The sequence below is a fragment of the Balaenoptera borealis genome, assembly GCF_965194805.1.
Source record: "Balaenoptera borealis genome assembly, chromosome: 2".
Lineage (NCBI taxonomy): Eukaryota > Metazoa > Chordata > Mammalia > Artiodactyla > Balaenopteridae > Balaenoptera > Balaenoptera borealis.
The window spans coordinates 177,792,314-177,809,746 of NC_138867.1; the positions used below are offsets into that span (position 1 = coordinate 177,792,314).

General features: G+C 54.0%; 1 protein-coding gene across 14 annotated transcripts in view; it reads right to left on the reverse strand.

The window, feature by feature from the left end:
• Positions 1 to 17,433, reverse strand: part of DNM2 (dynamin 2) — a 92,481-nt gene that overhangs the window by 40,658 nt on the left and 34,390 nt on the right. For all 14 annotated transcript variants that reach the window (XM_082380192.1, XM_082380191.1, XM_082380201.1 and 11 more), the window contains 4 exons: positions 6,450 to 6,599; positions 4,905 to 5,108; positions 2,153 to 2,251; positions 383 to 543 (listed from right to left, as the gene is read on the reverse strand). In XM_082380192.1, coding sequence (XP_082236318.1) covers positions 383 to 543; positions 2,153 to 2,251; positions 4,905 to 5,108; positions 6,450 to 6,599 — 614 coding nt within the window. The remainder of the gene's footprint in view (positions 1 to 382; positions 544 to 2,152; positions 2,252 to 4,904; positions 5,109 to 6,449; positions 6,600 to 17,433) is intronic.

A 17,433-nucleotide genomic window follows, 5' to 3' on the forward strand; every position in this document is an offset into this window, starting at 1 on the left:
GTCCTACTGTACAGCCCAGGCAACTATAGTCAATATCCTGTGACAGACCATAATGGAAAAGAATATGAAAAAGAATATATATATGTATAACTGAATCACTTTGCTGTACAGCAGAAATTAAGCCAACATTGTAAATCAACTATACCTCAATACAATTTTTTTTTTAAATAAAAATAAAATAATGGTAACAATAGTAGTGACGGTAATAATAGTACCAGTACAGACTTACTGAACACCCACTCTTCTCCAGGCCCTGAGTCAAATGTTCACTGAACCCATTTTGCTAAAACAAGTGCTGCTCTAGACCACGGCCAATGGCATTGTGGATGGCAGCTGTTGTGCAGTGCGCAGCCTGAGCAACTGCACAAAACCCTTGCTGTACCTGATTCAGAGTCTTCTGCAGGTGTGGGGTGCCCATGCGGTCCGCCATGTGCCGGTAGGCCGGGTGGGAGAGGAAGAACTTCCTCTCGGCCGCCAGCGCTGCGCGGATGTCCTTCTTGCCCTCAATGTCCTTCTGGCTGCGGTTCACCACGCCAATGTAGCCTGTGGGGAGAGAGGTTCAGGTCAAGGCAGTGCCAGGCAAGCCAAGGAGCCCAGATGCCCCCTTTTTTGCATGGGACCGGGCAATGCGGGGGTGTAGACATGGATCTTGCCCTACGAGTCACTCACAGAAGAGGTGACAAGCCATACGCATTACTCAGAAGCAACACGGAGAATGCAAACACTGAGTACAGTCCTGAAAAGCAACGCAAGTGTTTGGAGGAAGAAGTTATATGCAGCATGGTGTGAGGGGCTGGATAGAGAGAAGCTCTGGAGAAGATGAAATCCACAATCCGAGCTTTAGAAACAGAAAAAAAAACTTCAAAAAGAAGGGCAATGGGGGACAGCTAATCTTGCTGGATATTAATACCTATTCTACACTGTGCCACAGTGAAAAACAGGAACCAACCTAAGTGTCCAACAAATGGGGTCTGAGTAATGGTCCATGTACCCCCATATGAGGGACCCCACAGGATCTTTTACAGTCATCTTGAAGAGTATTTGCCTTCAAGGGAATGTTCACAGGCACACATTCTGCTATTTTGCTAAGTGAAATGGAAAAGCAGGTCACCAGGCGGCGTGGCGCTGGAGAGCTGACGTTCCGAACCAATTCCGCCACCTGCCAGCTTTGTGAGCTGGGGCAAGGGATTTGCCTCTCGGTGCCTCAGTTTCTTCATCCATAAAATGGGGATGAACACAGAGCCACTGCATTGGATTGTTACGGGGATTAAATGGGTTCTTCCACACCAAGAGTGCAGAACAGTGCCTGAAACGTAATAGGTACTTAATACACGTTTGCTATTCTCATTTTATTGAAAATAAAAATACTTGGGCTACTCTTGTCAGAATATCTGAAACTAAACTAAACACGAGCCTAATCAGCCTCTGTCTAGATCAAATGACTGGTTTATAGGGATCTACAATTGGCCAGATCCCAAGTGAGTACAGATAAAGTGGCCGGAGAAGGAGCTGTTTGAACAGAATCATAGGTATTTATGTGTCAAATGATAGGATGCCTAGGATTTGCTTCATGACCCCCAAGGGAGGAAAGAACAACAGGAGAGGATATTTGGGGCATTGAAGGTTAGCTGTATGTGATTAGCAGCGAGGCTGGGCCAGTGGTTCTCCTTGCACTTTTCTCTCCACTTGAGAGAATGTTTGAAAGCAAGTATTGAACATCAAGAAAAGTTACAAATCCTCGGGAACTCCTGGGAAGGAGAACCACAGAGTATTAAATAGGGGGAGAAGTTGCACTGCGGATGATTTCAGTTTCCTTCTTCTGGACACTTGTTTTCTGTTGCCAAAATGAGTAGGCGTTCACTGTGTAACTGAAAAATGAATGCACGCAAATCAGAAGAAAAAGCTACCTGTGTTCACTCGGGCAGGAAAAAAAAAAGAAGGTTCCACAATGGAACAGAAAAGCAGTTACTTCTGGGCAGTGGGGAAATGGGATGGTGAATGTATCTGTGAGCATCTGCTGGGGTTTCAGTAAAGATAACAAAACAAATCATTTTCCGAAAGCAAAGGTGCACCAGCTCTCCTGCTGCTCAAGCCCACCCATCTTGCCTGCCCTCCCCTGCCCTGTAGCCCCCACGGCCCTCCCGGGCCGCACCTCTTCTCAAGGGGAGCAGCTTGTTCTCCAGGATGTCCCTGGCATCAGTGCCTTCATCCATCAGGTCGAGCTTGGTGATGACGCCGATGGTCCGCAGGCCTGAAAGAGCACAGAGGTCAGAGGGCGCCATGAGGAAGGAGCACGGGCTGGCAACCCCGGGCCACCTGGGTCCCAGCTGGACCCCACCCCCCCACTTCCAGGCCGTGTGACCCGGGACAAACCATAACGTCACCTGCCTGGACCCTAGTTTCCCTCATGTCAGATGAAGGCAGTAACACACCAATCTCAGGGGGTCGTCCATGAGGATAAACCTGGCACGTGGCAAATGTTCAATCAATAAACGCTGGCCACCGTCATCACTAGTACGACCAGAGACGGCGTCTTGCTGCAGCATCAGGGGGCAACCTCATCGAACTTGAACCCCAGGTCAGAATCTCCATGCTGTGCTGAGTGGCATGCAACGTAACACGCTAACCCGTGACAATTGTCTCTAGGGTTACCTCTCATCTGAATGGCCAAAATTCCACTCTGGAAACCACCCCATGGAATTCCTCTTCGTCCCAAGTTGCCCAGAATTGAGGGAACCCTGCAGATCGATCAACTGTCCCTGCTGGTGCCTGAGGGCCCTTCGATCAACTGCCCCTGCTGGTGCCTGAGGGACCCTCTGTGCTAGCCGTGTGTGTGTGTGTGTGTGTGTGTGAGAGAGAGAGAGAGAGAGAGAGAGAGAGAGAGAGACATCACAGAGGGAAGCCCAGGGAGATCTCTGGGGGGTGCTAAGGTGGGCGTCGAAGAGGTGACGGCCGTACCTTCCCTGCGGCCCCTGCCTGCTCACGTTCTGCTGAGAGTATGAGCTGGCATCACCTTTCCGGAGGGCAAAGGAGCCCCCACTGCAAGCACCCACAAAGCTTGGGGAGGGTAGAGGCAGCCCAAGGTAGAGAGATATGACTGGGGAGGGGGTCTGGGGGCATCTACTTTATTAGAAATGTCCAATCTCACTGAAGCACTGTTCCTAAAAGCTCAGAAACAACCCAAATGTTCAAGAACAAAAAAAAAGACAGCAATGGGCCGCACGGTGGATGGCTACAGACCTATGTCCCTACGGTAACAGGCAAACACACACACACTACAGAAAAATAAGGAAAGACCATCCCATTTCTAAAAATGTGACTTTACGTGGAAGAACAAACTCTGAGAGAATATTTGACCAGTGTGGCCACCAGTATCTGCAGGGGGAGAGGAGCTGTCACATGTTAGGCTCTACATTTTACAATGATGACATTTTGGGGATAATTATCATGAATACTTCCAAAGTTAGAAAGCGACTTTTTTCTGGAAGAATGCCAGCATCAAGTTCACCTGACTGTTTTCAGCTGCACCTCCTCACTGCCTGATCTTGCCTCTGCGGTCACGGTCACACGCTGTTTCCCGGGACTGGACTAGGGGGCAGGAAAGCCTGGGGGGGGGCGCTGCGGGCAGGGCGGCCCCTCCCAGGAAGGCACACCGGGATGGCCCTGGGGAAGAGCTGCCAGAGCCCCGAGCTCTGGGGAGCTCACACTCCCGGCGGGAAAGGAGCCCCCTTCGCCGACTGTCCCCCAGGCCTACAAACTAGGGGGCATGAGCCACAGAGCCTGTCTCCCCCAACTCCACACTGGTCCCCAACTCCTTCCAAAACACTGTGGGATCCAGGCAGTCGGCGGACAATTTGGAGAATGTATTTCGGTGTGTGTCGTACTCTGCTAACCACCCCCACCCCCACCCCGCCGCTCTCAGAGCACACCCAGCTCCCCACCGCAGCCCACGGGGCCTGCTCGACTGGTCCTGGCCCCTCTCCGCCCTCGCTCCCGCGCCCTCCCTTTAGCTCACTCTGCTCTGGCCACACCGGCCTCCCTGCTGTGTCCTGGGCACCCCCGCTCTTTAGTACCCACTGACCGTTTTCCTGGGTTTTGCCTCTTTTTCTCATTCTGATCTTGCCCAGAACCTCACGTCTTCAAAAGCCCGTGAATGCACCCATTTCCACCCCAGCCTCTCTCAGTGGGTTCTATTTCCATCCAGTGCTTACCACTACCGGAAGTTACTCCACTTGCTTATTTCCAGTGGGGGATTCTGTCGCCCCCACTGGAATATCAGTTCGCTGGTGGCAGGGACTCCTCTCAATTTTGTCCCCTGCAGGGTTCCCAAGGCCGAAACAGAGCCTGGCATGTAGCCGGGGCTTAACTGACATTTACTGAACGAAGGCCCTGGGCCACAGATGCCCCAGTCTCCACCACTCCCTCCAGCCCCAACTGGCTTCATTAACTCGTCATCCTTTCACCTTCCCTGCCGGACCCCCGGAACAGTGATGGCGAGACCTCCGGTCCTCTTTGACAGCTCTACAAGTTAGGACTGCTGTTGCCACTTCGACAGGAGGGACCAAGCCTCGGGGAGGAAGAGGAACTTCTAGAGGTGGGATTTGGACTCGCATCTGTGCCCAAGGAGGGCTGCCCTCTTCCCACCCCCTTGGACTAGCTTTCTGCACAGGCGAAGCAGGGACCAGCTTTCCAAGGAGCAATGCCAACCGCCACACACTGGCCTCCCAAGGGATGGCCCCCGGAACTGCTAGCCCTCATGGGAAATTCTGTGTCCCGGGCCTTTTCCTGGGGAGGCTGTGCGCCAAAGGGAACGCCAGTGACGTGGAATCGAGGATGTGGGGCAAGTCGTGATGCTCCAAGGCGCCGGGAAGAGGGAGCTGCTGCCGTGGGGGCTCGGGGGGTACCTTGGGGGTCGACCTCCTTGGCCAGCTTGAGGGCATCCGAGTTGGCCAGGTCCATGTTGGCGGGGGTCACGGCGAGGATGAGGCTGCTCTCCCGGCTGATGAACTGCAGGATCATGTCCTTGATCTGGTACTCGATGTCTGCGGGCTGGTCCCCCACAGGCACCTTGGTGATGCCCGGGAGGTCGATGAGGGTCAGGTTCAACACTGGGAGGGAAAGCAGAGGGAGAGGCTGTCAGAGCCAGGGCAGGGGAGGCACGCCCAGCCCTGCAGGGACCTGGCCCACTTCTCCAAGCGCTGGGGGTCAGGCCTCAGGATGTCTCCTGCGCTCCAACTGGATCCCTCCCTCCTAGGAATCCCATCTTATAGACACCCTTCTGTACTCTATTTCAGTGAGACAGCTTTGTTTTTTCAATGAAGTGACTATTTTTTTTTTTTACTGAAGTATAGTTGAAGTACAATATCATATAAGTTACAAGCATATAATATAGTGATTCACAATTTTTTAAAGTTATACTCCATTAATAGTTATTATCAGCGATACAGTTTTAAATCTGGACATTTGCATTTGCAGACTGGAATTACTCTCGATGCCTGAATAAATTTCAGCCCATCGATTCAGCCAATACCAAGGAACTATTAAAAACAAAAAGATGATACTCTGGTAAGAAACACACTCTGAGATGCACTCATACAAAAAAGAGGCATCAATGACTTTTATACCATGCTACGATTTGAGTAAAAGTTGTGAAACACACATACACGATATATACATACATGTTCATAACTGCCTACATAGGCATTATGTATCATTTCGAGAACATGAAATATATTTCTAATTTTGGAGGGCAAGGTAGGTTTTCGCTGGATACACCCTTTTATAACTTGAATATGAGCCATGTACAGGCATCATTTATTCAAAAATAAATAAACTGGGAATTGCCTGGCGGTCCAGTGGTTAGGACTCTGCACTTTCACTGCCGAGGGCGTGGGTTCAATCCCTGGTTGGGGAACTAATATCCCACAAGCCAAGTGGTGCGGCCAATAAATAAATAAACAAATAAATAAACTCATCACAAAGAACCCATACTGAGGTATTAAGAGTCGGCTGCAATATTCACCAAATACCATTTAAGTTAGCAATCCATGCCTCTGGGTCAGAGGTTATACATGGCTACAGGCTGCTTGCTCTGTTTAAATGATGCAGTTTTAAAATCGGGACGTTCTGCAGAAAAATCTGGCTTCCTGGCTCCTCTTGAAGAACCAGAAGACCTGGTTGCCTTGGGCTGGCATCACTGTGTGGCCACCATTCACCTGGGAGCCGAGCCGTGGCCGCCCCTTTAAAAGGAATATACGAGCTGCAATTCACCCCAGACTCCACCACTCCCGACAGTCTCCCTGGCATGCTGTTTCTCTTAGAGCTGAGATGAGACGTGGGAAGATACGGATCAAGAGCGCTGTGTTGTGTGTGACGAGAAATGGGAGGGGCCGTATTCTTGACAGTCAGCCTTCCGCTGCCCCCGTATGTGAGGGGTCCCTGTTGCCTACCGTGTGGTGAGTAGACCCGCAGGTTGATGGGCACTGGGGAGATGCCTTTGTTGGTCCCCGTGACCCTGTCGGTCTCGGCTTCAATCTCCTGTCGGACTTCATCAAAGTCTGTAAACTTTTTGGACTTGCAGTGCAAAAACTCGGCATATTCTGAAAAGGGAAGAAAGATGCTCCAAATGAGAAAGAGAAGCGGTCTCGCTGTGTGCGGGGGAACAGATGGCCTTCTGGGACAGGTGCTTTGTCAAGCAGAGGAAGTGAAGAATCAGTTCCAGGCCTCCCAGGAATTTGGGGAGCAACAGATTCATTCTCTTGACAAGTATTTGAGGGGGGCCCTCCTATAGACCATATCCCCTTCTAGACCTCAGGGATTCCACAAGGTACAAAACGGGCAAAAATCCTGACTCTGTGGAATGGACATTCTCATGAAGCATTCTGCAAAACAACACGTCATGACATATTATGAGTATAAAAAAAAAATCAAAAACAAAACAAAAAAAACCCCACAAAAAACAAAAGACAACAACCGACAGGTGGGTGTGACCAGCACTTATTCTTTTTCTTGATGAACAGAATACGAAGGATTGGCGTGCATCACCCAGAGCGCGGTGATGCACGTTTGATGAAGCTTCTGCTTCCGTGTTATATCACACGAGATGGTCCTGGGTCGTGATGCAGAATCTCAAGTCAAAAGGGCCGCAAGCCGCTGCCCTGGTGGGATCCTGAGCCGCCAGCGCCCTCTAGCCAGGCGAGATCCCCAGTGCGTGTCCCTGGAACTCATCGTCCTCCTTCCCCAGGGCACCTGCACAGGATGGGGAACAGGCAGCACCACTGGCCTCACGAAAGCCCACCTCGCTGCCCGTCCGCCCCTCCTGGCTGTTCATGGGGCCCCCCAACCTAGACGTGAACCCCTCAGGAGAAATGCTTTCTGGCTTCTTCAGGCCTTCTGAGCCCAGGGTGTCTGAAAGCCGTTATTGACACTGAGATGAAGGGAAATAAAAGTGACTAACGGGGCTTCCCTGGTGGCGCAGTGGTTAAGAATCCGCCTGCCAATGCAGGGGACACGGGTTCAAGCCCTGGTCCGGGAAGATCCCACATGCCGTGGAGCAACTAAGCCTGTGCGCCACAACTACTGAGCCTGCGCTCTAGAGCCCGTGAGCCACAACTACTGAGCCCGTGTGCCACAACTACTGAAGCCCACGTGCCTAGAGCCCGTGCTCCTCAACGAGAAGCCACCGCAATGAGAAGCCCGCGCACAGCAACGAAGACCCAACACAGCCTAAAATAAATAAATTAAAAAAAAAAAAAGTGACTAACGATAGTGCTGGTCCTATCATCAAGGCAGAGAAATCCAAAGCACAATGTGGATAAAGCAGGAAGAAAAAATGTTCATCGCAGGACGTAGGTGCTGAGTCTATAGGCATTCACCGTACAATTGCTGACTTTTCCATGTGTTTGAATTTTCACAGTATATGTTGGGGAGGGGGGATCTTCTAGGCCCAGAGATCACGGCTCCTGCAAGTGATGCTGAAAAGAGGGAAGTAAGTCTCACTGGCAAACAGCCTAAAGAACTGGTCCACGGCAGAGATGCAAAGATGTACACTGCAGCGCTGTTTCTCACAGTAAAAGACTAGAAATTGCCTCAATGTCCACCAGGAGGAGACCTGGCTACATAAATCACAGCACAGTGTTACCACCAGCTGCATCAGAAGAAAGGATGGAGAAAGACCCCTGTGACAGAGAAAGGCCAGGCAGGTGAAGAATCTCTACCCAGAGGTGGAACACAGCAGAAAGAAATGAATGCAAAGCGGTTCGCCATCCCATCACCATAACCGAACAAACTATGGCCAACAGTCAGGCCTTGCTTGCTCTGGCCAGGCCCTGCGTGTGGTCCCATCTGTTCCTCACAAGTGAGCACCTTAGCAGGTAGGCACCTCCATAATGCCCATATCACAGACAGGGAAACTGAGGCCAGAGAAGTGATGCAACCTGGCTCAAGCTCAGTGGCGGAGCTGGGATTTGGAGTTCAGATAATCTGTCTCCAGACGGTGGCTCTCGAGTCACATGGCCTCTGTGAGGCCACAGACAGGCTCCTCACCTCTCTAACCTCTGCTGCGGGGGTCAGGGGGACTCCGCGCTCAGATCACTGAGGATCTTACCCAATGTGGGCACTGGCCACTCGGGAGCAGGGCAAGGAAGACGCTGGCTGGAGGGTACAGGATCAACCACCCCACCCCCTTCAGCTGACCCAGTGCCCAAGGACGGTCGTGCTCCAGCCCTCCACAGGGACAAGAGGAAATACTCCGCTGCTCTTCCTGCAGCAGCCACCACAAATGGAACAGTCCTCCAACCCCCACAGCAAACCTCAGCTCTCTTCCGGCTCAAGGCCCTGGGCTCAGCACTTGCAAGGTACCATCCCCCTTCCTAGAGTGCAGGGGAATGGAGGATGGGAAAGGGGCTGCGGACCAGGACACAGGCCCTGTCCCTTGCACACCTCTGCCCTGCCAGGCCGGCCTGCCTGTTGCCTCTTCCAGGGAGCCTTCCCTGATTCCACGCCACCTGGAACGCCATTGTGCATCTTGGACGTCCTCCCCTGGCAGAGCCAGGTCACCCCGGATTGTGTTTATGGGACCAGGACCTGCCAGCTGTAGCCTCCCAGAGCCTAGTGTGTGTGGCAGCCTTCTCTTCTGCCAAACCCTTTGTGCCTTTGTGTGAGTGAAAGATGTGCAGGAGATGGTGCAGGAGAGCCACAACTTCTTCCCCAGAGGGTCAGCGGACAGCAGAAACCGTACCCTCTGTGCCTAACGGGAAGGTCAAGGATTCAGCCAGGCCCATCCCTCACAACCTGCCTTCTTTGCTGGGTTCCTCGTCACTTTGGAACCATGGGCTAGATTCCAGGCTCATACCAAATAACAAAGGTTCTGCCAACCCTCCTTCCTCTCCGCCCACAAGCACTGACCCTCTTAAAGCCACACCTCAGCCTCTGCTCCTTGAAACCCTCCATAGCTCCCACCTCACCCCAGTAAAAGCCAAAGTCTTGGGACTTCCCTGGCGGTCCAGGGGTGAAGACTCCGCACTTGCAATGCAAGGGGCGCGGGTTCGATCCCCGGTCCGGGAACTAAGATCCCACATGCCGCACAGTGCGGCCCCCCGACCCCAAAAAAAGAGCTGAAGTCTTCACCACATGTCGCAGGGCCCTACAAAATTTCCTTCCCCCCAACTTCTGACCCCAACTCACTCCCCTCCAGCTACACTGGCTTGCCTGGTTTCTCACACTCCAAGCCCTCCACTCCTGCCTCAGGGCCTTTGCACTGGCTCTTCTCACTGCCTACAGATACCCTTACGGGTCCCTCCCTCTCCCCCTTTAGGTTTCTGCTTGAATGTCACCTCTCTTTCTCCGTGAGGCCTGCTCTGACCCCAAAGTGAGATGACAAACCTCCTCAGTCTCTTTCCCCCTTCCCTTCCTTAGGATCGTCCAAGTACCTGCCACCTTCTAATATGGTTTACCTTGTCAGCCTATGTATTTTCTCTGATCCCCAGGAGAAGGTCCACCCCACGGGGCAGGGATCTGAATCTGTGTTGTTCTGTGTCCCCGGGGCACAGTACTCTGAGCACACAGTAGGTGCTCTGTAATTATGTTTACAACTAAAATGACTGCCGGAAAGGTAGTATGGTCCCTGCTCCAGCTTCCGTGAGGTGGCCCAGCACCGCCACGGCCACCAAGCTGAATATACGGGAGACTAGACAGGAACAGGGTCTGACGGGACCACCTGCTATCTCCCCCTCCCTCCCTCCTTCCCAATGCACTTCTTGACGGCACAGGTCCAGCCCAGAGCCAGGGTCCTGGTCTGATGAGGAAGATGGACTCGGCACAAGCATGTCACAGCAGGTGCCAGAGGCGCTCAGAAAAGAGACTCAACGTACCAGGAACTAGGAGGGGTCTCCTGGAGGGGTGGCCTGCCCGACTCAGTCCTGGCCTACCTCATGCCCGCATGATCTTTCTGAAGTGGAGACATTTCCCCACGCCCTGAGGATGCTCTGGACACAGGGGAGTCTACGGGAGATGCAGAGAAGGTGGGGGGATGCCCACTGGCCAGGCTCCCCCTCTGTGCCTCAGTTTCCCCATGAGGAAAATTAAAATATGACAAATAGGCAGAGTGTTTAGCCTGGGTTTCCACAGCCCGGTAAGTGCTTGGATGGGGGAGGTGATTTTTTTAACCATGTACGGTCTCAAAGAATAATTCAGAGGCCTTGAGGCTGAGCTAACGGCCTGCAACGCCTGGAGAGCGCCCTCTCAACTCATCCCCAGCAGCCCAGGCCGAGCCACCACCAGCTCCGCCTGCCCTGGTCCCCGGGCCCCGCTGCAGCGCTGGTCTATCCCCAGAGCAGCTGCAGCGTTTTCAAACCTTCCTTTCCTTGTGCTCAGATAACAAAGCCAGTCCCTCAGGTCCCTGGGCCCTGCCACAGCATTTCGACGGCCACACGGGCCTCCCACCGGAGCCCGGCATTAGGCTTCCCTGGAAGGAGGGCCAGCCACGTGTGATCGGTCCCCGGAGGCTCCACGGGACCAGCCCAGGGCACAGCGGGAATCAAGGATAAAGCGGGCGCTCGGCGAGCAGCTGAGCTGCCACCTCGGAGGAGCCAGCCACCCTTAGCCACAGCAGGGCATCCCGCCGGCGTCCCATGGGGTCAGTGAATGCACCTGCAGTTGTTTTCTAGAAGGAGGTCCTGCCCTCCACCCAGGACTTGTTCCCTGCCTCCTTCAGGTCTTGGCTCTAAACAACTCTGCTCGGGGAGGCCCACCCAGACCAGCCGGCCCTTCGCGGCACTCCTCCCACTGACTCACCACGTGCTTGTGTGTCCCCTGCTAAAGTCAGAGCTGCAAGAAGGGACTGCGAGGGACTTGGTTTTGGTCTCTGTACTCCACAGTGCCTGGTGCATAGTAATTGCTTAATAAAACTTAATTACTAGGTGGCCTGTTACAAAGCATTAGGTGCCGAAGCGTAGGAGGACTTCCCCCACCCCATGACTCCCATGTGGGTCCCCACTGTGTTCAGTAGCCAACACCCCGCCTCGGGCATCCCCCAGGCATGCCCTTCAAGAAGGTGCCCTCAGGACTTCCCCGGTGGTCCAGTGGTTAAGACTCTGTGCTCCCAATGCAGGGAGCATGGGTTCGATCCCTGGTCGGAGAAGTAAGATCCTGAATGCCGCTCGGCACGGCCAAAAGCAAAAAAAGGTGCCCTAAGAAGGGAGGTGACAAGTACACGCCACCACCTTCTTGGGGTCAGCCCACCCACCTCCACCCCGGGCACAAGGAAGCAGCCCCATGACAGAGGCCACAGTTCCTCAACCTGGTTTCTCATGAGGTCTTTGGGGCCTCCCATTTTTTTTTTTTTTTTTTGGGGCCTCCCATTTTAAAGGAGCTCATGGAGGCCCACGAAGGCATGGTCAGAAGATCCCCCTCCCTACCGCAAAGGCAGACCAGGCCACGAGCCCACTGGCATTGCTTAAGAATCGTGAAGTGGGGTCCAGTGGTTAGGACTCTGCGCTTCCACTGCAGGGGGCCCGGGTTCAATCCCTGGTCGGGGAACTAAGATCCCATAAGCCGAGTGGTGCAGCCCAAAAAAAAAAAAAAAGAAAAAAGAAAAAGGATCAAGGATATAGAAAGAAGAAAAACATAGGAGAGATGTGTGATAAGAAGAAAGCATTTACTGGATATCTTTAAGAATACGGGGGCTTCGCTGGTGGTGCAGTGGTTAAGAATCCACCTGCCAATGCAGGAGACACGGGTTCGAGCCCTGGTCCGGGAAGATCCCACATGCCGCGGAGCAACTAAGCCCGTGTGCCACAACTACTGAGCCTGTGCTCTACAGCCCGCAAGCCACAACTACTGAGCCTGTGTGCCACAACTACTGAAGCCCGCACACCTAGAGCCCATGCTCCAAAACAAAAGAAGCCACCGCAATGAGAAGCACGTGCCCGCAATGAAGAGGAGCTCCCGCTCGCCGAAACTAGAGAAAGCCGGCGTGCAGCAACGAAGACCCAATGCAGCCAAAAATAAACAAATAAAATCAATAAATTTATACAGAAAAAAAAGAATACGGAATGCTAAAACTTGATAAAGCATTAAAAAAACGAATTTTTTAAAAAAACAGCCCCTCGGGCCTGGAGAACGCAAGTCAGGCGCCACAGCATGACTTGGGGAGGTGACAGGAAGCTGACAGGGAGGTGGGAGCGCCTCAGTTTCCCCACAGTGAAACAGGACAACACAGAGCCCAGGGTTAGCGATGTGATAAAGCAATCAAATAGTGCCAGGCCCAGAGACAGCGTGCAGATAGCTCAGCTGCCGGGCTTAGGGCAACTTCCAACGCTCCCTGGGGTTTCGGTGCTTCAGGGGTGTGTGTGAGGGTTCTGTCCTGACCTCTGGGAGCACGTCCCATCCCTTCTCCATTCTCAACACAACAAAGAGCAGAACAACCAGGCCGACCCCGGGCAGCGGAGATGGGGGTCTGCCTTCCCCAACCTGTCAACAAACGTGCTGGTCTGGCCGACGCAGCCCAGGAGGAACAACTGGGGGCTCAGAGACACCTGGGAGACCCTGAGCACCACATAACCGAAGGGATCCAGACTTGAGGAACTCCTCAGAGCTTTCAGCTGACCAGGAAGGGGGCAAAGCACGTGGCATCTCCGAGTCCGTGTGGTCCTCAACCCCTCCACCCCCAGATTTGAGACAAGTCGTGAACACCTCCCATTCTAGGACACACTGGCCACTGGGAAGGTATGACATTACGATTTATAATAAGAAATATGTATTTGGTCTTCCCTCCACTTCTGACACAGAGCTTCTAAAATCCTTGGAATGTTCTAGTGATAAGAGTGATATTCATAACAAGCCCCTCTCAGTCATACCTAAGTTTATGTTAATGAGGTGGCTTGGAATGCACCTAAGGATGGGGGCTGGCTATCAGGGAAACCAGCCAGCTGTGATTAGAAGGTTGGAAACTTCAGTCCCACCCCTTGACCTCCGGGGAGGAAACAGAGGCTGAAGGTTGAATCAAGCACTAATGGGAATGATTTAATCAACCATTCCCTACATCCTCCGTAAAACCCCAAGAGGATGGCGTGCAGAGAGCTTCCAGGTTGGTGAGCAGATGCAGGGGCCGAGAGAGTGGCGAGCTCGGACAGGGCGCAGAAGCTCCTTGTCCCTTCCCCACACCTTGCCTTATGCATCTCTTCCATCTGGCTCTTCCTGAGTTATACGTATCTTTTTATAATGAACCGGGAATCTGGGGAGTAAAATGTTTCTCTGAGTTCTGTGGACCACTCTGGAAAATAGATTGAACCCAAGGAGGGGCGCATAGGAACCTCTGATCTAGAGCCGGGCGGTCAGAAGCACAGATGACAGCCTGGACTTGGGATTGGCATCTGAAGCGGGTGCGGGGGTACAGTCTGGCGGGACTGACCCCTTAACCTGTGGGACGTGATGCTGCCTCCAGGTAGGGAGTGTCAGAACTGAGTTAAATTGGAGGACACCGGATCAGTGTCCACTGACAACTGGAGAACTGGCTGTTGATGTGGGAAAAAACACACACTGGAGAAGGTGACAGTCCCAACCTGCCATCCTGACCAGCTCCCACCTGACCCTCACCAGCTCCCAGCTTGGTTTCCTTATGGAGACACAAGGCCACACCCCGACCATGGCAGGGTCTATAGGCTTTATAGAAAGGGCCCTGCCAGGGCCAGGCTGGCCAGGGAAAGGTGCTGCATACACAGTCGTGGATACTCTCCCATGGGAGAGAAGGGGCACAGCAGCAGCCCTTAAGAGCACAGCTAGGCACCTGCCCCATGATGATGGAGCACCTACTGGGTGCCAGACCCCATGCTGGGCACAGGAGAGAGCAATGGACAAAGCAGGTCAGCGGCTCTGCTCTGGTGGCACTGATGTTGAGGCAGGGGGAGAGAGAGAGGGACCATCAAGAAAATATGAGGGGGACTTCCCTGGTGGCACAGTGTAAGAGTCCGCCTGCCAATGCAGGGGACACGGGTTCAAGCCCTGGTCCGGGAAGATCCCACATGCCACGGAGCAACTAAGCCCGTGCGCCACAGCTACTAAGCCTGTGGTCTAGAGCCTGCGAGCCACAACTACTGAAGCCTGCATGCCCTAGAGCCCACGTGCCGCAACTACTGAGCCCGTGCGCCTAGAGCCCGTGCTCCGCCACAAGAGAAGCCACCGAAATGAGAAGCCTGTGCACCGCAACGAAGAGTAGCCCCCGCTCATCGCAAGTAGAGAAAGCCCGCATGCAGCAACAAGGACCCAACGCAGCCAAGAATAAATAGATAGATAAATAGATAATTAATTAATTTTAAAAAGAAAATACAAGGGACTTCCCTGGTGGTCCAGTGTTAAGTCTCCGCACTCCCAATGCAGGCGGCCTGGGTTCAATCCCTAGTCAGGGAACTAGATCCTGCATGCTGCAAGTGAAGATCTCACATGCTGCAACTAAAGGAGCCCACATGTGGCAACAAAGATCCTGCATGAGGAAACAAAGATCCCGCGTGCCGCAACTAAGACCCGACACAAATAAATAAATAACTAAATATGTATTAAGGGAATAAAAAAAGAAAATATGAGAACAGGATGGTGCCTCGTAACGCACACTGCAGAAGAACTAAGGCAGCAGTGACGGGGGGGTGGGGGGGGTGGAGGGGCTTTGGGGGGGGTCTCACCCAGGGGAGGAGGAGGGGGAGGAGGAGGAGGATGGGGCAGGGTGTTCCAGGCAGGACGCACAGTGAGGGTGAAGGTCCAGAGGTGGGAACAATCGAGCTGGTCCTGAGGATGAAGAGGAAGATTGTAGCACCAGGAGGAGGTGAGGTCCCAGAGGCCAGCAAGGCCCCGTGGGAGCCACGAAGCCTCAAGGAGGCTGAGAGCCAAGCCCTGACACCCCCTCTCCGGCTCCTGTGAGCACCGGCCAAGGTCAAGGCTGGGAGGGGAGGCTCGTGCACACTCCACACAAGAACAGTCCCCAGCACCCAGGGTTTACGAGGTCCGGGGGTGGTTCCCAAGGAGGAGTAGGGTTCCCCCGCGAGCCACCAAACTTCCTGGTGGCTGCGGTCTGACGTAATTTTTAAACTAAGCCAATTGAAAGTCATGGCTCACTGAGACCAACCTGGACAAGGAGAAGCAGGGCGCCACTGGGCGCTGCAGAAGTCAGAGAATTAGGAACGTATGGTACCAGGGACTCCAGACCCTACAGGAGGCGACAGCCACACCACAGACTCGTGGGGTGCCAGGGCCACGAGGGAGACACCACTACCACCCCCATTCTACAGATGAGGAGGCCGAGGCACAGAGAGGGAAGCTACTTGCCCGACGTCGCGGATAGGAAGGGTGGCAGCCTGGCTCTGGAGTCCTGTTCCTGAGAAGCACCTGAACAAAACTTTAATCTCTAGGAGCAGTGCAGCCCCGCATAGCCCCTAGAAAGCTCTAAAGCCCCAGCCATCACCAAGTCCCACACTGCGCTCAGCTTCCTCCCTCTTATCAGTGTCACCCCCAGCCCTGGTGCCTTGGTGACCGTCACCTGGACTCCCCACCTCGAGATCACTGTAGACTCTGCCCTCACCACCACAGCACCGCCCTGGGCCAGGCCCCAACACCTCTCACCTGGCGCCAGGCCCACCTCTCCCTGGCCTCCCCACCTGCACTCCTGCGCCTGTCCATCCCTCCTCCACAAGACAGCCGATGGGCTAAGCCGGTCTCTCCACACCCTGAATGCCACTCGGGTTCCCAACGCCTGAACCCGTTATCACACCTGCCAGGATGTGCCACCTGCCTCCCGGGCCCTCCCCAGCCTCACCTCACAGCTTCACAACACGGCTGTTGCCCTGCCTAGAATGTTCTCCCCGGGCCCCTGGTCCAAAGTAGATTCAATATCTGGTATACTCTCCCACAGTCCCCTGTGCTTTCCCCTCTCAGCTGGACCATAGCAACCCCGCGTGTGCTGCACCCAACAGGCTGAGCTCAGGGAGGGCCGGGACCCTCGGAGTGCTCACGCTGCCTCCCTGGCATCGGCCAAGGCCCAGCTCACATCTGCTTGGGACATTAAGAGACTGAGAAGGGACTTCCCTGGTGGTGCAGTGGTTAAGAATACTCCTGCCCATGCAGGGGACACGGGTTCGAGCCCTGGTCCAGGAAGATCCCACATGTCACGGAGCAACTAAGCCCGTGCACCACAGCTACTGAGCCTGAGCTCTAGAGTCCGCGTGCTGCAACTACTGAGCCCGCGTGCTGCAACTACTGAGCCCGCGTGCCACAACTACTGAAGCCTGTGTGCCTAGAGCCCGTGCTCCGCAACAAGAGAAGCCACCGCAATGAGAAGCCCGTGCACCGCAAGCAAGAGTAGCGCCCGCTCGCTGCAACTAGAAAAAGCCCGCGTGCAGCAACGAAGACCCAACGCAGCCAAAAAAAAAAAAAGAGAGAGAGAGAGACTGGGAATGCCATGGTCTGTGGGGGGAGAGTGTGCAAGTTGGGACACAGCAAGGAGCACTCCCACATGGGACACCCTGGACCCCTCTCCCCCCCACACACCCCCAGCCCCAGCCCAACAAGATGCAACTATATGTCTCCATCTTCACGGCTGCCACCCCATCCCTACTTCCTGGGTCCCCCTGCCCCAGAGCTGGTCCCTGTGGTCTCTTCACCAGTGGCCACAGGATCTGGTCAAACCACACCTCGGCCTAAGGCCACACTCCCCCAGAATGAGTTTAAGACTGGGCTTTCAAGATGGCCCTCCCACGTGCCCTCAGGCAAGTGGCTTGGAAGCTTCAGTTCCCTCCTCTGTAAAGTGGGGTGACAGGAATGGAGATTTCAGCATCCTCCGGGGCAGGCGCTGGGCAGATGTGCTCCCACAGGGCTGTCACTTGTCACGTGCTTCTCCTCTCTCCCCCATCAGAAGGAATTTCAGTTCCTCCAGCAGGCCACACTGGGCAT